This window comes from Haliotis cracherodii, unplaced genomic scaffold (assembly GCF_022045235.1).
Source record: "Haliotis cracherodii isolate W230 unplaced genomic scaffold, xgHalCrac1.p SCAF_12, whole genome shotgun sequence".
NCBI classification, from domain to species: domain Eukaryota; kingdom Metazoa; phylum Mollusca; class Gastropoda; order Lepetellida; family Haliotidae; genus Haliotis; species Haliotis cracherodii.
In genome coordinates, this window is record NW_027266267.1 from 14,702,209 (window position 1) to 14,725,196 (window position 22,988).

General features: G+C 40.8%; 1 protein-coding gene across 14 annotated transcripts in view; it reads right to left on the reverse strand.

Annotated features, from left to right (window-relative positions):
• The window catches only part of LOC139458196 (rho guanine nucleotide exchange factor 11-like), a 121,702-nt gene that overhangs the window by 12,299 nt on the left and 86,415 nt on the right, over positions 1–22,988 (reverse strand). For 9 of the 14 annotated variants that reach the window (XM_071239539.1, XM_071239536.1, XM_071239538.1 and 6 more), the window contains 24 exons: positions 22,270–22,419; positions 21,712–21,783; positions 21,164–21,232; positions 19,027–19,134; positions 18,747–18,851; positions 17,012–17,177; positions 16,577–16,682; positions 15,975–16,140; positions 15,186–15,294; positions 14,649–14,810; positions 13,039–13,143; positions 9,939–10,065; positions 9,481–9,544; positions 8,689–8,798; positions 7,735–7,901; positions 6,676–6,819; positions 6,138–6,217; positions 5,006–5,131; positions 4,635–4,752; positions 3,814–3,995; positions 3,213–3,459; positions 2,583–2,670; positions 1,670–1,825; positions 814–989 (listed from right to left, as the gene is read on the reverse strand). In XM_071239539.1, coding sequence (XP_071095640.1) covers positions 814–989; positions 1,670–1,825; positions 2,583–2,670; positions 3,213–3,459; positions 3,814–3,995; positions 4,635–4,752; positions 5,006–5,131; positions 6,138–6,217; positions 6,676–6,819; positions 7,735–7,901; positions 8,689–8,798; positions 9,481–9,544; positions 9,939–10,065; positions 13,039–13,143; positions 14,649–14,810; positions 15,186–15,294; positions 15,975–16,140; positions 16,577–16,682; positions 17,012–17,177; positions 18,747–18,851; positions 19,027–19,134; positions 21,164–21,232; positions 21,712–21,783; positions 22,270–22,419 — 3,103 coding nt within the window. The remainder of the gene's footprint in view (positions 1–813; positions 990–1,669; positions 1,826–2,582; positions 2,671–3,212; positions 3,460–3,813; positions 3,996–4,634; positions 4,753–5,005; positions 5,132–6,137; positions 6,218–6,675; positions 6,820–7,734; positions 7,902–8,688; positions 8,799–9,480; positions 9,545–9,938; positions 10,066–13,038; positions 13,144–14,648; positions 14,811–15,185; positions 15,295–15,974; positions 16,141–16,576; positions 16,683–17,011; positions 17,178–18,746; positions 18,852–19,026; positions 19,135–21,163; positions 21,233–21,711; positions 21,784–22,269; positions 22,420–22,988) is intronic. The other 5 variants (XM_071239535.1, XM_071239532.1, XM_071239531.1 and 2 more) reach the window with 5 other exon arrangements.

Consider the following 22,988-nt stretch of genomic DNA (forward strand, 5'->3'; position numbering starts at 1 on the left):
GGCAGGAATGGAAGTGATAGGTGTTTATATAACAGTATTAACAGAACATGGAGTGACGTGTGTACATCTATATATCACAGTGTGTGAATGTGTGGTTATGAGAGTCACACGTGTAACACACACAAGTGTCTGCTATTGCCGTAGTACCACATGGCGCTCTCAACACTCATGATGGGTTATGTAGGAAGCGTTCTGTTAAGCTGAGAGGCAACAAGCCTTACAAGCAAGTAAATATGCAAGGCAAGAGTGAAATAACATTCCCGTTAGTCAAACAGCAGGAGCTAGTATCACTGGCCAACAAGGCCATTAACAACACAAATATTATCAATTAACATGACTGACAAATAAACTGTTAATCAAATGTCATATAAATTACTTGATATGAACTTGGATATGTTATATTACATGTATTAACAATTTGAATACATAATTTAAGTACAGAACTTCTATATATTGATAAATTCAATTGTCACAAATTGTATCATCAACGTCAAAGAGGCATACAAAATTCAAACATAACTGCTCACATCTACACTACAAGTGATTCATTAGCACTCATATCACGGAACTCCAAAAAGATACTTATTTGTCCCTTGAGAACCAACCCAAAGAAATTATTTTAGAAATATTGAACAGAATGTTTAAATAGGCATTACGGTCAAGAAAGGTGTCAAAGAGCTCAGTGAGCACATTTCTAAATTCTTTGTGTTTCGTCAGTTGTGAGCTAGTAGAGTTGAAAATGGTACGCTGACCGTGAACTGGAACCCCAGTGTCTGTTCCTCATCAAGGTGTTAGTGGAGAGAGGGGACCTACCTATTGGGGTGAGGACCTGCTCTGCCTGCCCCACCACAGGATCTGATATGTGTACTTCGTGTGGCTGAATCAGCGTAGATTCAGACGCCTGGGTCATGTCTGCTGTCTCCGAGCCAATCTGCGTCGGTGGCCGTGACGCTTCATGTGGCGGTGTTGTTGACCGGGAATCATGTACCCTGAAGCAAGAACAAGCCACACCTTGACTCAAGAGTGAGTGAGTGAGTGAGTTTGGTTTAACGCCGCTTTTAACAGTATTCCAGTTATATCACGGCATGCCAGCTTAATGTGGGAGGAAAGCCCGAAGTGATGCAGGTCTTAGACGTTTACAACTTCAGAAAAAACCCACGAGCACGGGTATGGTGCTGACAAAACTAGAAACATAATCGGGCGAACCCGGATTCGAACCTACAATCATAGGTTTCTGGCATACCCAAGGGACGCAACTCTGCATAGGGAATCACGGCGCCTTAGACGACTGGGCCTCCTGTGCCCCTCCTTGACTCATGAGTTCATACTGACTCATATAATGATAAAATGGCAGCATGTTAAAACTTCATACTGACATGATCTGGAAGTTTAGACATTCATTTCAGTACATAACTGAACACAATCATCACATACAGAAAAAATGAGGAAATATATGAAGAAGCACCAGAAATTTGTTAGAAATAATATTCTCAATGTGGCTGACAGAACCAACCATAAAAGTAATTTGAAAACATTTCAAAGAATGGCATGGAAATACCTAAAATATGCACGCCTATAATGGTCTGTGCTCGCAGACAGTAAGGATGTTCCTCTTTGTTTCTATGGTGACAAAGTTCGGATGGTATTATTTGGAGGTGATGACACTGACCTGATCTGATCTCTCCGTAATGAGATGGTCTCTGGTTCATGGTTTCCGGGTGGGGGTACTATTGCTGGTGGCAGTTTGGGAGGTACAAAGGGAGTGAACTTGGATCCTTCCCTCTTCTTCACTTCCTCCACAGAATCATTGATGTACTTCATCCACCTGCAACACAGAGTCATCATGTATTCCTTCATCAGTTGGCTATCACTTTTCAAATCATTATTAACCTTAATCTAAAAAAAAGTTCAGATATGCCAGTTGATGATCCAGCTTTATTGTGTGGCCTGCATTGTATATAATACATTCAACACACATGGAATATGATGCTCCATTGTCAAAAAGTACTGATACATATCCTCATTCATGTAGATACTTGGATTGTGTCTGTAATTCAGGGTTAGATATTCTTGGATAATTGCAAAGTATGTATTTTATCCTGTTTTCTGTGATTCAGACTGGCCGACATTGATTCAAAATGGAATGTTAATTGGGGATAAATGCAGGAAAGACGTGTGATCCAGAAATACTATTCCCTGTGACCTCAAGTCAGTGTATTAAACTGCAAGATTTGAAACAATCCACCAAAAGACTTTTAACTTTGAAATGATAAGTATAACTATGAGTTACATAATTTTTACACAATTTGCTATCCTAATAAGTGTGTGAGTGAGTGAGTGAGTATGGTTTTACACCGCTTTTAGCAATATTCCAGCAATATCACACATTGTACCCATCTCGGGAATCGAACCCTGGTCTTCGGCGTGACGAGCGAAGGCTTTAACCACTGGGCTACACGACCGCCCCTTCTATCCTAATAAACAAACCTTCAATAACTATCAGCCGACAAGTGCATACATCATCTGTGACAACTGTCAACGTAGTATAGGAACAGTTTCAGGACATGTGGAGAAGAACTTACTTTTTCCTCTCATCTTGTGTCGGGGCCACAAACTCATAGATCTGAGGTCCACTGTTTTCTGTATTTACAACGAAAAAGGCTTTTTTATCTGAAAAAGAAATAAATTTAAATTAGATTGCATCATTTACAAGCACATGACAAAGAATAATCTGTTTGATTCATTATGTCAATGTTCAAGTTCTTTTTGTCCATATGGCAATGAGAACTAATAACTGTTCCATTGGCACTCTAATACAAAGTGAGGTGAGGTGAAATGGGGTTTAACGTCGCGTCCAAGATTATTGCACTTATACAGCGATGTGCAGGTGTTTGTGTGGCTGCCTGTACTAGTCCAGACTGATGCCGATTTATAGTGCTCTCACTGACATACCATGCCGCAGTTTAACATGAATATCCCACTCAGATTGACTCCGAGCTGACCAGTCCTTGTTTTAGCCCCTTCATGCCAAGGGCCAGACAGCGTAACAACAAGTACCATCTTTTAACATCTATTGGTATGAAGCGTCCAGGGATAAAACCCCAGACCTTCCGCTCTCCGGGCAGACGCTCTACCACTAGACCATGGAGGCGGTCTCTAATACAAGGATATTGGAACACATTAACCACATTCTGCATCACATGGACACCTACCTGTTGCCACATTCCTGGCCAGCAAGTTTTGCAGCTTGAGAAGTGGGCTGTGGGTGTTCACGTATTTGTCCTCCGCTCTTGAAGACTGTGCGTTGGACTGACACAAGACCAGTTTATCATCCTGCTTCTGTAGCAGCACCATGATGTTCTCCAGCAGCACCACATGCACGTCCATCATCCGATGTGACCGCAACTTCATCGACAACACTCCGTCATGCACCAGCTTGTGTTGAGTTACATCCAGATTCTGAAACACAATTTCTCTTTAGAAACTGTACATCTGCATGTTGTAAATGAGTATTGGCAATGCCAAAATGTCCTTCAAGAAAACCATCCTTGTTGAATTCATCAGTGCTCCACTGGAAACTCACGACAAACAAAAGAAAACAAACATTGTTTTACTCCTTACTGTGTTTCATACATGACTATCAATTTGCTCTGGTATAAAAACAAACGAAAGAAAGCAAAGATTTTACGGTAAAATGAAAATTAGGAGAAGTAAATTTGAAACTTTTTGAATTTGGACGACCGAGCTTTTGATCCATAATTATCTCCCAAAAATGAACATTTGAAAACAGGTTGTCATAGATCCAGAACTTGCCTTCATTTCTTCATACGAATGATGACTTGACATATTTTCTATTGGCCGTTTGTCTATCCTCTTCTGTATAAGCCGTAATTGGTGATAATTTTCACAGTCTTTCACAGCCTGGTTCACATATGCTAAAATTTGTCTACTTCTATCACGAGCTCTCTCAAGTTGACTGTGCTCTTCAGAGTTGGCTGAAAATACAGAGATTGATACTACTGATACAAGATGTATAATTGGGTCATCAGTGTTTATCTTTCATTTGATACATATTCTTCCTTTCAAAATTCCATTCTTATCACGACAGCATGTTCATATCAATAGAATCTTGGCCAGGTAAACCAGGGGTTGACAGCATGAGCAACAACCCCAACTGTTAGGGTCAGAAGACTCTGCAACAGCTCGGCCTCATAGTCTGATCACTGGCTCCTTAACTTAATCCACTTGGGGATTCAGGAGTTATTCTAGCCTACAGTATTTAAAGTTCTAAATGATAAATAATATGTTATTCAGAATAATCCCATCACATTGTTAAAGAATGTTATCTCCTTGCAGTTTCAACGACCTAAATGGAAGGAAATATTACACAAAATAATGAGAAATGTTGCAAGGTGCAAGAGATCACCAGTGAAAGTAGCTAAGTGTCCTTAACGACCAAACTTTACTACAAGAAAGACAACTCTCTGTATGTGTAGCTCCCTGACTCACTACCCTGACTCACCATGCTGACTCACCACCCTGACTCACCATGCTGACTCACCACCCTGACTCACCACGCTGACTCACCACCCTGACTCACCATGCTGACTCACCATGCTGCAACACCAACCTACCTTGAGTATATTTCATGAGGTTGTCTATCAACAGGGGGTATTTTGTCAAGCGTTGCATCTGGGCTGGCATGAGATCCTTGAGTTGCAGTCTGCGACAGAGAGGACTACTTTCTGCTTCCTGTACAAGATCAAGTGTGATAGTCATGTAACAGCAACAGCAACAGTAGCGGTCTGACAGTACGCTATGGATTGACATGCTGATAACTGAACTACAACATCAACAGTAGCGGTCTGACAGTACGCTATGGATTGACATGCTGATAACTGAACTACATCAAGGGGCCTCTGTGTAGAAACTCTGAGGCTCTATAGTGACGTTGCCATAAAACATAGTGTCATGATGGATGATACTTCTGTCGGTATCAACTTACATTGAGGAACTGGGACAGCCGCTGTTCTTTGCGTTGAACTTTCTTCAGGTTCTCCAGGGCAAAGGACTGGTTACGGCAGTACTCTGCACATGCTTGCCGGAATATTTCTCCATTTTCACCATCAAACTGCAAAACAAAGGAGAGAATGTCAAGTATGTACAGTAACATGAACCCTGGGTTCATACAAAACTTGGTATAATAATTTCAGTAACGGTCTTGCTACAAGTAGACTTCCATGGTAAAACAACAGAATCAATCACCTTTCATCGAACATGGTGAAATCCAAGCACTTTTCAAATCTGTGAGACCCTGATAACAATATGTCATAGCTGGAGAAGATAAAATGACATGGATTGTTTCTGACGTCATCAACAACTATGCTTGTCGAGACAAAAAGAGTCAGGTCGGCATAGTTAAAATATTGCTGACTGCAGCATTAATCAATATTTCATCCCATCACCATTAAGTGGAGGGGCCAAAGAAACACCTCTAGTTTTCAAACCAATGTTTAAACTTTGACATTTCCAATGAGCCAAAACAGGCCTTTATCCTATGTTGTCCTTCTGTAACATTTTCAAAGGAACCTAACATGTGACTGGTCCACAGTACATAGTGTTTGGCCGAACTGAATTAATCTACGGCACAAGTCGGATAAGTTTAGCCTCTCTTCTGACTCACTACATGACCTTTTCATGACATGTGCCAAAAGTATTTCCCAGGGTGATTTTGAAGAATCCATGGATTCCATAGCAGAATAAACTCCAGTGTTAATAAGATGAAGTAGACATTAAAATAAACTGCAGGAATTGTGGCCATCAATCTCTCACAAAACCTTAAAGGAGTCCCGTTTCACAGCACTGCTAAATATCAGACATGTTCAAATGGACGACAAGTAACCTATCTCCCTTCTTACACTTGCAAGTTTTTTTTACTTCTGACTGTGATCAAATATGTAAGCATGTCTTAAATTTCTTCCATTCTTTCTAAAAAGGTCCTTGTCATACCTTGTCGCTTGTTAGCAAAAGTTGTAAGAAATAAATATTTTCCCATTAGTGATATAATTATCCTGGGAGAGAGACAGCATGTTAGTGAAGCTGTGCTGTACTCTGACTCGTGTAGGGCACCAACTCACCCTGGACAACAGGAGGTCTGCCACCCGAGTCACTACTGGGTTCTCCTGGCGGCGGCGCTTCATCTGGTTGTTCAGCTCCCCTAGTCACACAAACATGACAGCTAGGTATACGGAATATCATGTGCAGGTTTCTCAATAGCCTTCACAAATAACATATCAAAAGATTATCACATAATTCCTGGTTTTCAAACATCTGACCCAGGTTACATGTTTCGGGGATATAAGGAATGTGACATATGCAGTACTTTGTTAAACTGCTTTTAGTCCCCTCATTACCAGGGACTGTTAGTCAGAGCATGATGAATGGTCCTAGAACCCATTAAATTGGCCAAAACAGGTGACTGACCGGCTCCAATTTCCCATATAGTGAACACAGCCATGCCGTAATAGCCCAATGACAGAGGATGATTTGTGAGAACAGAATCTACAATTACAAGGTTCCTGTGAAATGGAAAAGGAACAATGTCGGTCCTGGGCTGTACCCGGACATCAGGTCACACAAGCTGGTTGAAAGGGAGGAGAGTGTTATATTACTTACTGTGTAATTCTATCATCTGATCCAGATTAGGAAACAAGTATCGTGCCAGCTCGTGATGGCCACCTTCAACTGCCATCGGCCGGTGAAACAGCATGTCGATAATCTTCAGTGATCGGACATGAGCTCTCTCTGTGTAGAACAACTCTGGAGACAGAATACATACCGACATCAATAACAGAGGGAGTCTCAATGTTGGGAAGTGGCTCACTTCTGTTTGCTCGTCATCAGTCTGTCCAGAAATATTTCCTATTTATTTACTAAAGGAATTAACATAAAAACTAATGTCAAAATTGGCAATGATGAGCATAAGGCTGTCTTACACCATCAATACCATTTCAGTCAACTGTCACAAGAATCAATTTTCGGTTTCACAAAAAATACAACAGTCACAAGATAACGACTGATATGAATATACAAAGTCTAAGTGGTCACATATATTAGCACCGTGAAACACGTTCGTGCAACAACTACAGGCAAACACTGTTGTGTCGAAGTTGAAGGGACCGACTTAAATACCTTAAGTTATCCGAGGTTCGACATTCGAAAAACAAAGTCGGCATACATTTACCAACTGGCATGAAGAATGATGAACACGAAAACATGTGACAACAGACAACAACAAAAGGAAATAAATGTTGTAAATTTGTGCTGGAAGTACATGTTTGGGACTGGAAAATGACGTCACACAACTGTAACTGTGACACATCCGAGGTTGAATAATGAGGAGTAAAGAAGGAGCACGGAGCGACCAAGGTTTTAATTCGAGACAACCATAAGTTGGACACATCAAAGTTCAACACAACAGTGTTTGATGGAACTTGATAATTATCTATGACTATTGATAAAGATTTTATTACCATCAGTCAGAGTGTGTCTGATACATGATCAGCTCATTGTGTGTCACTATCAGACCTTGATGGTCATGATGTCAATCACTGGATTGTCTGGTCCAGACTCAATTATTTACTGACCGGAATAGCTGGAATATTGCTGAGAGCAAACAAACAAACAAACTATCAGGTCCGACATATGGAAACTTCTAACAGAACCATGACGTACCATTCAAAACTTCCTGCCGTTTCTTCTCCTTTGGTTTTAACTTCTTTATAACGTCATCTCCAAGAAGGCTTTTCAGTGAAGGCAAGTCAGACTCCACGTCCAGGTCGGAGTCCGCTGCTATCAACTCATGGACTGTCTCAGTAGAGTTGCACGGACTCTCCACGCTGCTGAAAACAACACACCATGGTCAACCCGCCCATCATACACATTTGTAGTTTGGTCATGTGTAGTAAACAATACATCTCTCCACACTAGAGTATTATTTACCAGACAACGGTAGATCTTATTGTTTATATGACTTGTTATACAATCATAAAAAAAAAGAAAAAAATATTATTCTTCACTTTTCTTGTAGTGCATATAAGTTTCTTAAATTATTTGTAAAGATTTATGCTGATGTTAAAGTACTCACGGAAATGAAAAAACCCTGTTTTTTTTCGACCTCAGATCTTAAATTATTGCAGTTAATATACAAAATATGTAAATATTCAAACAACTAAATTAGTACCAATTGGATCGTGGCACAAATACAGCGTATCAAATGTTTTTATGCCTTTTTACACGTAAAAGTGTGTAAAAATGTGAATAAAACAGACTATTGTGAAACAGGGCATAACCAGATGTAGGTAGATCAAGGTGACCTATGACACCTTGACGACAGGTGAGAACAGGTGCATAATGCCTGTAGTCTGTTTCTGCTATGTCAATTTGGACTTAGTTTTATTTTTGAATGTTGAAAGTGCTGACAAATTACCTCCTGTAAAGTATATTTTGTATTGTTCACTGAGATCAAACTAGCAAATCCAGACTCGTACTTTTCGAGTTGCTTTGTTATTTCGTATTTACAGCTACGTAACACTTTGTGTCGATTTTTAAATTGAGAAAAACAGGTTTTTTTCATTTCCGTGAGTACTTTAGTGTACACTTAGCAGCTGATGCAAGCTGGGAACATACCGATTGGACAAACTGGAAGTTGAGGAGCTGCCTGATTGGTTAAGAGCTTTGATTGTATTGTCATCCATGTCTACATCACTCTTAGCTCTCCGTGCTGGACGATCACCCTTCTAAAGAAAAGAGACTGAACTTAGAACAAGATGGGAGGAAAACACTGTGAAATGTGACGGACATAGAACCATGCCTGGATCAGACTGGGGAACAAGGCAAGGATCAGAGATTCACAAAACATTACACAATATCATTTCTTCAAAAGAGGAATATTTTTAGAGAATTTATGAGTACTCATTCAGTGCATGCACACAACGCCTAGGCCTGACTGAGAGACTTGAGGATGACATTAACTGCAGGCTGTTGCTATCTGAAGTCAATGATGTAGTTTCTTAAGTTATATGCAGAAGATGTATCAATAAAGACAACCTTTATTTCAACTTCTTTTATATATTTTTTTTACATTAATATTTTGTTAGGGGTACAAGTATCGAATGTGATCAGGTTTTAGATGGGTTAATACTCTGTAAACATGTAGGAGGTGGAACTCTGGATTTTGCTAATGCAGTAACCATTTTTGTATTTTTGATGTCTATCAAGGAAGCAAAACAATAACTACACAAAGAAAGGGAAGTTGGTCACAAGTGAGCCTGTCTCTTATCCACTGGTCACTTCAGATAGCAAGAGTCTGTGTCAGTTGATGATGTAACGGTATAAAAACCAACTTCAACTTGTTTTCACAACATAGACTTCCGGCATGGAGCCAGGGCGGCATGCAGAGATCAAACGTTTCTACATTACTTTTATTTTGGTTACCTCTCCCCTGCCCTTCATACTCTCAGATCTGCCGAGCTCACGGTCCTTCCTGAAACATAGACGGGGAAAGACATTGCTAAACAAATCAACCACAGGTCAGCAAACAGGAGCAGGCAGACATTCTGGAGACGCATAATCACTTCCTCAAGTTCACTATCTGGGTAATATGAAAATAGTTTTGTGCTTTCTGAAAGGCAGCTTTAACAATGACCTTCAATTGATGCAAAATTTACATCAATAATACATACTATTTTAGGATTAATAAAACATTCAAGTAGCAAATAAGTTAAGTGCCTTAACTTAACATAAAAGAACACAATAATATTCTTGCCATTCTCATTTAACTTGTACCAGTAATGGCAGTGTATAATTTGTTGGGGTTTTTTTCACACAAAAAAGGGCACTGTCAGGCAACCATCTAAAATCATGTTTTAAGCACAAACCCCTGATTGGCATCTACGGTAGCGTCAGGGTTCTCAGTGGGGCTCTTGGGTCCGTCTTCATATCTCTGTATAATGCTCTTCACCCCATGTCCCGCTGGGAGGCCGGCTATTTTGGAAAGCAGTACTGCTGAAGTAAGTGTTAAGGGATGCTATAAGCCCAGACACCACATGCACACAACGTGAAGCAAGCAGTGAGACAGGTGGTCGGGGCTACACTGCAGTGCTGGAAACTCACATTATTGTCTCTTTCTGTATCCCCACTTTAGATGGAGGGAAACTACTAACCCTCCAAACTAGCCTTCAGAACTATCTTCATCTTTACTTCCAAGTGATGGATAAGTAACCAAACTCATTCTTCCATATTCAAACAATGACGTCATAGTGACTGAATTTTTGTTGTTGACACAGGACAAGGAGACCCTCAAGCCAGAGGAATAAACTGTCCACATTACTTCTGAGTGAAACAGTAAGTTTTATATATTTTAAAGAAATCAAATACAAATTGTATTGCTTGGGACTTCTGTATCGGTTTTTAGAAGTGTCTCAGTACAACAGGTGAATGTGGTCATCAACTGTTTGCAACATCGGGTACAGAACCTTTCGGCTGCATTTGTCTACTTAAAACTGAGACTTGATTCAAACACTGCAGTGATAGCCTGTTAGCATTGGTTTAAATATACACAGAGAGAAAGTGATTAATGGTGAAAATATATATATAGGTGAACTAACAACATGTTCTTGAAGCAAGACTATTGGTGAACTTACAAAGTGTTCTTAAAGGGACAGTATGTCGACGGTTCCGTGTTTATAAATCATGCATGAAATATTTTCCGAGTGTGACGTCACATGCCCGATTCAATTCTCAATCCAAAACAATATAACCTAACAATATGTAAAGTGCACTGAACGGCTTGCAAGGGGTCAAAGGAGCAGAACATTCTGCTGTGGAATAAGGTGAGCAGAGCCAAATTTCCCTTGGGGGTTATCGGCCAGTGCTTACTAACAAAGCTTCAGAACAGTCTACGTCCTGCCTCTATAAGTGAAACTAGTGATGAACTAACCATGTGTTCTTGTAGTGTGACAAGTGGTGAACAAGCCATGTGTGCTCAAATTGGGATTATAGAACTAACAATGTGTTTGAAGCAAGGTGCTCTTGAAGTGAGACTAGTGATGAGCTAGAAATGTGTTTTCAGGTGTATCTAACGAACTAATAATGTGGCTGTATGAGGCTGTATGAGGCTGTATGAGGCTGTATTTGGCTGCATGTGGCTGTATGTGACTGTATGAGGCTGTATGAGGCTGTATGTTGGTTTCATAACAGGTAAACTTGTACACAATACAGCAATCTCATCCATAATGAAAGAAACATCAGACCAAACACGTTCACACATGCTCTACAGGGCCAACTGGTACGCGATCAAAATGTATTGTTTTCTCCATTAAGTGGTCCACACATTTCCAGATAGGAGGCACACATTTCTCATTCACAGATTTCAAAATTAGGGTGACTGGTGTGCCATCCTTCTTTGAAGATTTTTTTTTTCTCAAGAAAATTTAGCTGAAATGTAGGGACACACAATTCTTTTCATGAAAACAGTTTCATTTACATGCTTAGTTGGGTTCGTTCTGCTCTTAATCATGAGTGTCTGAATTCAATTGTTAGAATTTGTCCTGCAAATCAATCAATGGATCTGAGAAAGAGATTTTGTTAGAAATGAATGACATGTAATATCAACAATTCTCACAGCAGGCCTTCACATGACTTCATACCACATAATTAGCACATTGAAACAATCTTTGATGTGTATGAAGGTACATACATTCAAGTCTGCTACCGGTAGGTTGAATCTTAGGTTTCATAATTCATCCAATCACCAAATTTGAATCTAAGATAAATATTTTCTCAGGACACACCCAAATAAAGTTAACATATAGGAAAACAATAAAAAATGTGAATGTTCTTTTCTTGAACAATTCTGTTACATAGGGATGACTGCTTTAGTGAGTGCACCGATTAACCTTTCAAAGAAAATAGTTATCACATGTGAAGCCCTGTACTCGTCATAATTCTGTCATAGCTGCCAACTGTTCAAAACAAGATCTGAAAGCTCTACTGCACCATTCCAAAACTATCTGACTAATCCCACTTCATAGTGACAGTGGCTTCTCCACTTTACCCACTTTATCCCTAAACATTTCACAAAATACCACTTTTCATTATAAAAACTCCTTCATTAATTTACCCATATTTCAAAACTATAAACAAAACTCTACTGTCCTTTTTACTGTCCTCTCATTGAAACATATCTTATTGGTGACCGTCACATCAAATCATTCCAAAATATCTTATAAATCTATGTGTTCAGTGGAATGAATTTCCCAAGTTTCCAAAACTGACAGAACGCTAGTTGTCCCTGCTGCTCCATGCCTGACACAGTTTTAGTGACAAGTGGCAACCATGACAGACTACCCTGGAATGAATGAGATGTGCATTAGTGCAGACAAGCATGTGGTATTGGGCTGAGTGAGCTCATGCTGGCATAGCTCTATCACACAATCACACAGCAAAAGAAAGCAATGTCAACAAAACAACACTGAAAATAAACTCAGATTATACATGATGGGCTCAAATAAAACCACACACTGCACCGGGTACGTGAAACTCAACACTAGAGGGAAGACAGAATATTTACAGTACATGAAACAGTGTGATATTGAATACATATGGTTGCTATAACAATGGTGATGACTAAAAGCAGCTATGAGTAATATAGATATATATACATCATGGGTAAAATCAAATTGCGTCTACGTTACATTACATTACATTAGGCATCCTTTAACTCAATGTTAACTCAACGTTGCAATCAAAACTATGGCTATTCTGAGATCTTGTCATCTTATTCAGACTTCATCACATGTACTCAAGCAAACAAATAGGAACAGCAATTGGCATTTGTATTGATGTGACAAATAATTTGATAAATAATATATGTTTGTATTAAAGAGAAGTAAAACACTGTTTGTAACAAATTAATGCATTATACAACTCTTGAAAGATGACACTGATTTACAAACTGAAGGCAAAATGTCTCCTTACAGAAATCGGCCTCCTCATCCCGCTTGGCTGGTTGCGTGACGATCTGGAGCTCCTGGTGGCGGGCGTCGGACAGTGCTTCCTGTACTGTAGAAGAAGGAGGAGCACCTGTCAGCAGCCACAGAGAGGAGGGGAGAGAGAGAGAGCACCAGAGTTAGTGTGGAGGTGGAGGCATGCACATAACACAGAGGACAGGCCAACATCGAACAGAACAGTGACATGTCAGCCAATCACTTTCAGAGAACTGTGACAGAAGATTCAGACAAATAATGGTGTTTTAGTCAGCTGCATGTGAGGTAGTGAGAGTGAATGTACCACACAACCCATGGCCAATAGTGTGAGTGAATGTACCACACAACCCATAGCCAATAGTGAGAGTGAATGTACCACACAACCCATGGCCAATAGTGAGAGTCAATGTACCACACAACCCATGGCCAATAGTGAGAGTCAATGTACCACACAACCCATGGCCAATAGTGAGAGTCAATGTACCACACAACCCATGGCCAATAGTGAGAGTCAATGTACCACACAAACTGTAAGCAATGATTTTTTAAAATTTGTTTTGAATGAATAATAAAGCCACAGCTGTCAATTGTGCAAGTACAGCTAGACCTTACAAAGCATGGTTCATAGTGCCGGGCATCATTGGATGATATAGAAATAACCCAATGAGCCAGCGGGACTTCAAAGATTTACACTGATGGTTTTGGAAGGAGATGTAGATCAAACATTCCCCAATTTTGTGACAGAGTTCTGTCTTGTGCCGACCTACACGATACAGTTGTGTGTGGTTTTACCTCCATGGGTATTATTACAGTGAGACTATTTCCTCCTTTTCCCATGGTCACCTTTGTCAACTGTTAGTAACTCATTCCAGTGTTCATCAAATAATGTGCATTGAAAGAATCAGATGCTGTGCAAAAGATTTGTAAATTGTGAGTGGACAAAACAAAATATGTTAATACATGACATATAGAGAATACATCATCAGTTGTCTAGGACTTGCTGTACATGTTAACATGGTCTGCCTCACTCAGCATAGCAATAATAATGGAATAATAATATTGAATAAATTCCACTGTTCAACTGAAATTCCACTGCAATTTCCAAAGTGTTACACCTTCAGTAGAACTACCTAGAAATTGTATGGATGATATTCCCACATCAAAATGACCCCTAATCCAAGATGTCATACACTGACAAATGTCCCAAGATATTATATCAATAAAAATCAAAAGAAAATCACAACCTCAACCATTAATTCAAACTTTACTGTCACCAATATATATCATTAAGAAAAACCAGTGGTACAAAAAAATATTTTTTTTCCATGACTTTATACAAGATTTTTTTTCCAAAACTATTCCAGGCCTGAGAAACTCAAACTAACCCTTCCTGCTGTTTCAGGATTCCATATGAACCTTATGCCTATGAATGACCTACCTCCATGCCCCGTATGAACCCTATGCCTATGAATGACCTACTTCCATGCCCCATATGAACCCTATGCCTATGAATGACCTACTTCCATGCCCCACATGAACCCTATGCCTATGAATGACCTACCTCCATGCCCTGTATGAACCCTATGCCTATGAATGACCTACCTGCATCTTTGTTGGGGTTGCTCTGTTTTCGACCAGCAAAGGGCACGACAGGGATGACAGCTGAGGCTCGCTTCTTGTCCTTGTCCCGATCGCCTTTCTTCTGTTTCCCAGCACAGGTTTCTGCGTCTTCTGAACACTGCTTGTGGACATTCAACTCACACACTGGAACAGACAAATCACAGCTATAACACTGTGTGGGTGAAGGGTGTCCCAGTATTGTGTCAATAGGCCCGGAGCAGTCTAACCAGTGACTGACAGTGTGACCATTCATGTCAAACACTAAATCAAAAGTTTCAGTTAGTCTAGCAATCCCATGTTGTTAATCCCTTAATATTTATCCACCATTACTTGGAGGCGAATTAATGATCACAGGTTTTAGTTTCTATTAGAACTTGAGAGAATATGAAATATTGTGACCACCAAATCTCAAGTCAAGACTGGTCATAAAAGTCCATGATTACTTGATTGATCTATCGATGAGACATTGAACTAATCAACTGCTACTGCGAGTGTACTGAAAGTGTAAGGACGCCTCACCTTGACACTGGAATCCCTGTGTGCCCACACCCCAGATGAGTCCGTTACACAGGCCACAGAACGTGGTGGACGTGTAGTGCGTCAAGTTGAATATGTGACCTTTGAATTGCTGCAAATATGGATAGATATTAAAGAATTATTGATAATAAGAGTGCTAGATGGGAAATAAATACCATTCAAAATATTCAGAAATAAAGACATCAATGGCTTCAAACCTACATAATTCAGTGTTAAATATGCTGAACGAACATGTATCAACACCATCAGTATAAACAGTTCAGAGGATAACCCAAACACAACATATGTGATGATGTGGCATTACTCATGCAAGGAGTCATTATTCATTCATTACTGCCCTCACAAAACACATACATATTGAGTTTCAAGTACCGTATTCGACGTAATAAACGCCTGGGGCGCTTTCAAAATTAGAAATAAGGGGCTCTTATTAGAATAAAATTTTGGTGGAAAAAAAAACAGAGTTGAAAGATCGTAAATTTCGTGGTTTATGCTGACAGCCTGAAATGATACAAAAGAAACGTCTGTGTGTATTATACACAACATATATATTTTTCCAGAATTTAATTGCCCATAATTAAGGATGCATATAACACACGAGTGTGTATTATACACGAATAAATAAGTCTTGTGTTCATTGATCAATCGGAAGGAATTAGGATTGTTCATTAGCCAATACATAAGCAAATATCGCTGTGGGCGCTTATTACGTGGAATACGGTAACAATGTGAAATAGACAAACACCAAAAATAAGATAAGACAAAACTTACTTTTGCTTTGTTTGATTTTCCTGGCAGTTTGAGAACTCTCTTGTCCTTCATGACAAAACTCTGTGTGCGTTCAATGGAAGGGCCCTTGGTGAAGCCCACATACCTGAGGAAAGTTGCCAGAGCCCACCCGATGGCCTGGTCACGGTTAATCTTCACATTGTCCTTCCTGGAAGCCATGCAAGTCATGTGTTATCACTGCCAAGGTACTAGTCTGTTGAGTGTGCATTACAGTTTAAACAGGGAACAACAGGTCCAGGATGATATTAAATATTGAGACTGATCAGATACAAGCTTTTATTGAACTAGTCAGGATAATCAAATTTTCAGATCAACAAATCCTGGATACGGAGTAATGTGACTTTGTATACATGAAAGCATCCCTAGTAGAGATCCTCCAGAAGGTGGATCCGGACACAGGGTCAGGACTAACGTGGTCTCAGGGTTGTCATTGCCTAAATTAACACATTGAAATATACTAAGAAGACTTCAGCTTTTAAGTGAATATATCCAAGTTTGCAAACCTTTCCTTTTATCAGATAGGCATATGTTTAGAAAACTATAGTAGAGGCTCAATTGGAATATATCTGTGAAAAACTACTTACGTGCATCTCTCTAAATGTGGTGAGAGATATTTGTCTATGATTTTCAATTCTTTGCTCTTCTCCATAACATCTTCCAGTTCATGGACACCATAAATGCTGCCTAAACCTGAAACAACCGACATGAAGACATTACAGTACAGCAGCAGTCCCATATGGTGGCATATTCTGCTGCTGGCTGTTCAAGAAACCTGTGAGATGTAAAGCCTGTGGAAGTCTGTGAAAGAAAGGTGTTACAAACTTGTTGTATAAGTGTGCTGTGAGGTGAGATATTCTTTGATTGATATTTAGAAATTCATTAATGTGGATTCCATTACTGATGTCACTGAAGCAGTTGTATTGAAATAAAAATTATTTCAGTGATTTTTTTAACATATAAATTAAACAGCAACAAAAAGACCATGTACCACATTATAGGATTTGTTTTCTTGCACTTACCTAAATCCTTTTTATTACAGAAGTCATTGAGTAACTCGGCTATCTCCGTCTTGACCGCCAACTTGGCTTGGTCAAACACCGGCCGCAGGCTGTTCTCATTGGCGGACTGTGTGAGGATACAGTCTATGGTGGTTACTATGCTGTTGTCTAGCTCTACCTTCAGTGGCTGCAGAGGAGATGGGGAAACATGGCATCAGCAGGTGTCAGGTAAGTTAGTGACAGAACTATGCCACTTCGAGCAACAGTGAAGCAAAATCATGTTGGGGGGGACATGATTGGAGAAGTGGCTTCTCCCTTTGACAGAACAAGCAAATGTATTGACCATAGATCTTACTGAGAGCTTCTCTCTATACTGAACAGTGAGTGGAGTGAATGTTGCCTTATGGCATAGTCAGCAATATCTTTCAATCCAACAGTGTCTCCTATTGGGGGCAGTATATGACCATCCTTCAACAGTGTCAGGTCTATCAGGGAGTAAATGACCATCCTTCAGCAGTGCCTGGCCTATCAGTGCCTGGCCTATCAGTGCCTGGCCTATCAGTGGGAGTTCATAACCATCCTTCAGCAGTGCCTGGCCTATCAGTGCCTGGCCTATCAGTGGGAGTTCATAACCATCCTTCAGCAGTGCCTGGCCTATCAGTGCCTGGCCTATCAGGGGGAGGATATGACCTGGGGGGTATATGACCACCCTTCAGCAGTGCCTGGCCTATCAGTGCCTGGCCTATCAGTGGGAGTTAATAACCATCCTTCAGCAGTGCCTGGGCTATCAGTGCCTGGCCTATCAGGGGGAGGATATGACCGGGGGAGTATATGACCACCCTTCAGCAGTGCCTGGCCTATCAGGGGGAGTATATGACCACCCTTCAGCAGTGCCTGGCCTACTGGGGGGAGTATATGACCACTCTTCAGCAGTGCCTGGCCTATTGGGGGGAGTATATGACCATCCTTCAGCAGTGCCTGGCCTATCGGGGGAGTATAAGACCATCCTTCAGCAGTGCCTGGCCTATCGGGGGCAGTATGTGACCATCCTTCAACAGTGTCTGGCCTATCAGGGGGAGTATATGACCATCCTTCAACAGTGTCTGGCCTATCAGTGCCTGGCCTATCAGGGAGAGTTCATGACCATCCTTCAACAGTGCCTGGCCTATCGAGGGGAGTATATGACCATCAGTTTCTGGCCTATCAGGGGCAGTATATGACCATCATTCAACAGTGTTTGGCCTATCAGTGTCTGGCCTATCAGTGTCTGGCCTATCAGTGCCTGACCTATCAGGGGCAGTATATGACCACCCTTCAACAGTATCTGGCCTATCAGTGCCTGCCCTATCAGTGCCTGGCCTATCAGTGTCTGGCCTATCAGTCCCTGGCCTATCAGTGCCTGGCCTATCAGTGTCTGGCCTATCAGTGCCTGGCCTATCAGTGTCTGGCCTATCAGTGCCTGGCCTATCAGTGCCTGGCCTATCAGTGCCTGGCCTATCAGTGTCTGGCCTATCAGTGCCTGGCCTATCAGTGTCTGGCCTATCAGTCCCTGGCCTATCAGTGCCTGGCCTATCAGTGTCTGGCCTATCAGTGCCTGGCCTATCAGTGTCTGGCCTATCAGTCCCTGGCCTATCAGTGCCTGGCCTATCAGTGTCTGGCCTATCAGTGCCTGGCCTATCAGTGCCTGGCCTATCAGGGGGAGTATCTGATCATCCTTCAGCAGTGCCTGGTAACAGTAAGCGAAGTTAACACTCACTGCATCATGAACCAGGAAGGTCGAGTGAATCTCATATGCCCATTTCCTCAAGTCTTTAGCACTTCCCTGGGCGTGACAGTACATGTCAGATACTATGTAGAAAAACTGAAACACAAAGCATATCATTATTAGGCAAAAGCTCCATATGCACTTTCCCAATGTGACAAACAGTTTCAAAAGTATTCCTCAGTTGCTTACACCTAAAACTCTATGTAACTCGGAACAATCTTATGAGAGACAATAATTTCCAATATTGTTATACTACTATAGCAGTACATACCAATGACGAGGGATCACTATTGGATATCAAATAATGCAGGAATATCGCAAGATGTGCTGGCTTCTTTTCCAGTGTGACGATGTTGCCGAAGGGACCAGGATCACCGCCCTGGAAACAAAGCAATGATGTAGAAGCACTCACTACACTGAGGACACACTTGCCCCTGCCATCCACAAGACATTCATAGACACAAAGTACACAGAAGCATGCCATGATGTTTACACTGTCACTGACTGGTTAAGAAACATTACTGGTACAGCACACAAAAAGCTGGTAACATAAACTCTGGACTCGCATGGGTGTAAGGAAGCATACTTGATAAACTGTTAACAGTAAGGAACAACTCAGGTCCATCATATCTCAGTGTGCAGGTCAACTGACGTATTGTTACTTCAGTTAATTGTTAGCCATGCTTTCATGCTCTCGTTATCACAGTAGTTGTATTTCCTCAGATAAATGGTTGCACCTATAATTAATAAAGTAGACTTGACGCTAGTGAAAGCCCCCCCTCCCAGTCAGGTGTCTAGGGATCTCCCAGGAACTCTGCATGCTACAACAGGTGTTGTCAACACACCAATAGTTTATCATACTTCCACAGTTGTTATCTCTTTACAATAGTGAGTGTGACTGGGTGTGACTGAGTGTGACTGAGTTGGGTTGAATGGTGTTTTCAACCGTAGTTCACTTATATCACTGCAAGTCACCTTCTGATGAGTGGAAAGATCTGATTCATCCACAAAACAGGCATGAGTCAGTCTGACATACGTAACGGGGATCTGAACTCAGCCTTGTGTATCCTTGAACCTCCAGGAATCAAGGGACTGGGTCTGCTGTCATACATCAAGGCTCAATCCCTCACAATGGAATAACATCAACAGGCCAACTATGACATTTATTTGAGGAAAACAGCTTTTGTGTTAATATTCTACTATCAACATAAGAAGCAGATAATGATATGATATATAATAATATATACACTGGGAATACACAGATTTCTATTCTACATTTAGGCACTTTGAACAAGCTAATATTCATCAACAGAGTGGTGCGATTCTCCCACACAATCTGCAGGGTTAGACAAGACTTCACTTAACTAAAAGATAGAGTTGGCAGAATATCTGTACCACAAATCTTTAAAGTATTTCACACACATTAAGGTTACAAAACAGAAGATTACAGTAGAAATACATGGCTGTTCATAAAGCAAGTTGACATTGTACAACAATGAAAGATGAAACAGCTTTTTAGAAACAGCTGCAGTGTTGGTTAGTGATAATTCCAAGATGGTGACCTTTGAATTTGGTCACATGCTTTGGCAAATAAAACACTGTTCAGAGAACGCTGGAGTTGAAATAAACTGAGTTATGCTGTCCTATTAGTACCAAAACATCCTCTGCAAAACCACCATTGTATACTCTGTGGACTTCATACGGGGCCATCTACTGAAGATTGAACTACAGCAATGTGTTCAGAAAACTCAAACAACCAGGTTGCTAACATTAACACAAGGATGTTTGGATAATGATAAACACCTTTATCTATAGCATCGATGTCTAAATTTACAAGTGATTTAGCAAACAATAAATATTTCCAAAAAGAAATTGCTTTCAATTTTTCAAATGCATCACTGTTCAAAAGCATTAAGTGTTTCAGCAAAGAGAGATGTGCTGAGATGTTGAAAGCAAAGATTGCCGACATGTATAGGAATGGTGTATTTGCATTAAGTACAACAAGGCAGATGTTAGGTCTGTCCCCAGCTGCCAATAAGCATCAGATCAGTGCAGAAACCTGTCAAAGCAAAAGTAAGAATGACCTAGCCAAAAACCAGGAACTTTGGGGACTTAAACAATCAGGGGACGATCTGATGTAAGTAGATTTTTGGAAACTCCAAAATATGGTGACTTTTCAAAAAAGAAAACTTGAGATGGAGAAATGTACCTCAAGTTCATATTGAGCCAATTAGCATACCCAAATTTATGCAAAATGTTCAGAAGAAACATGTGGCATAAGTTAGAAGAGACAATGATAATATTCAAGTAATTAATAACAAGGAGCATTGTATCATGAAAGTTGAATTCTCAAGAAAACCTGGTTTTTGGTTTGAGTTGTAAGAGAACAATATTGGAAGTGAGGAAACCTCAAGAGCTTGGAGTCGATGCAGAAATGGGGAGAGAGGTCGACTGGGCCAGTTCCTCGGCCCATCAAGCTGAAAGACAACACAGGACAATGTCAACTGTGACACGTTCCTTATACAGCAGAGGTGGGCCTCCATCACATGTACTGCTAGAGTGGAATCACCATCCTAAAAGAATTCATTGCTCAGAAAATGTTTTCAGAAATTCTGCACCGATTTGCAGTTAATTTTGAAAAAACATAATCCTTGAGCAACATGAATGATTCTCTTGGTACCTGATAGGTTACAGAAGTCAAAACTACAGAAGTCAAAACATGAGTCCACAGTAACATGCATCGTGACTCCCAGTCATTGACCATACCCATCGACTCACTACACCCACTACTGACTGACTACCTTCTATCTAGGAAAGAACAAAGATGCATTTCCCAAAGGACAAATTATTACAATTTTGATAGCATTACAAATCACTTAATCCTTCCATGATACATATTGAGATGTGACACGTTTACAGAGGGGTTAAACTGTGCAGGGCAAGCACGTGTACTCACTGGTTCTTCCTCCGAGTTGAAGTCTTCATCGTCTATTATGATTATGTTCTGTTGACTTGGAGGAATAACATCCTGGAACAACACAGAAACATTTAGAAGGTGAACACAGGACTTCAATCAGGTGGGGGACATTTAGAAGGTGAACACAGGACTTCAATCAGGTGGGGGACATTTAGAAGGTGAACACAGGACTTCAATCAGGTGGGGGACATTTACAAGGTGAACACAGGACTTTGATTAGGTAGGGGACATTTACAAGGTGAACACAGGACTTTGATTAGGTAGGGGACATTTACAAGGTGAACACAGGACTTTGATTAGGTGGGGGGGGGGGGGGGGGGACATTTAGAACTTGAACACAGGACTTTTATTGGGTGGGGGATACTAAGGGGATACTAAGGGGATACACAGGACTAGAGGACACTTAGAAGGTGACATCAGTTCTGGGTGTCTTCAGTGACCACAGGACTTGAACCACCAAGAACACATCTTGCAATTTAGAACACATATTGGACCTAAAATGTGTCAAGTTTCTCCGAGGAGAGAGTGACTACTCACCTCAATACCCATGTCCCCTCTGCCGGAAGTGACTCCCTCTTCAGTGTGACAGTTGCTGGGGTGTGTCGGGGTGGGGGAAATGCTGGGGCTAGTGTGGGGGGAGTCGGACACGCTCCCACCGTCTGAACAACTGATGGGCACAGACGCAGCCTGAAACAACCAGTGCAAACATCATCACCCATCCCACAGGCCACAAGGAGGCATCCCACACATAATATTACCATATTCCACAAGATCATTAAACATATACCCACCAATTCACAATCAAGTAATGCAATGTCAGAAAAGGTATGTTTCATCTAGTCCCTGCATCTAATCACTAAGACATTTCTAAAATGAAAACAAAAACTGATGTAGTAACACATTCTTTGACTAACGTTTTGGTTGGTGGTGAAAAAACACTGATAAAGGACATTTAATGTCAGTTCAAAATGAAACTATACATACAAATATATATACATGTTATGCACAAAAAAATCGGCTGAAAAACAAAATGATTGTTCAATTGAAACATGCAAACATAACAGTTAAATCTGAAGAACAAAATGACAACTAAACACATGCACGGTGAGACCACTCAGAGTGCCTGCAGTCTACAGACTGGTTCAGTAATTCCATGCACAGTGAGACCACTCTGAAGAGCCTGCAGTCTACAGACTGGTTCAGTAATTCCATGCACGGTGAGACCACTCTGAAGAGCCTGCAGTCTACAGACTGGT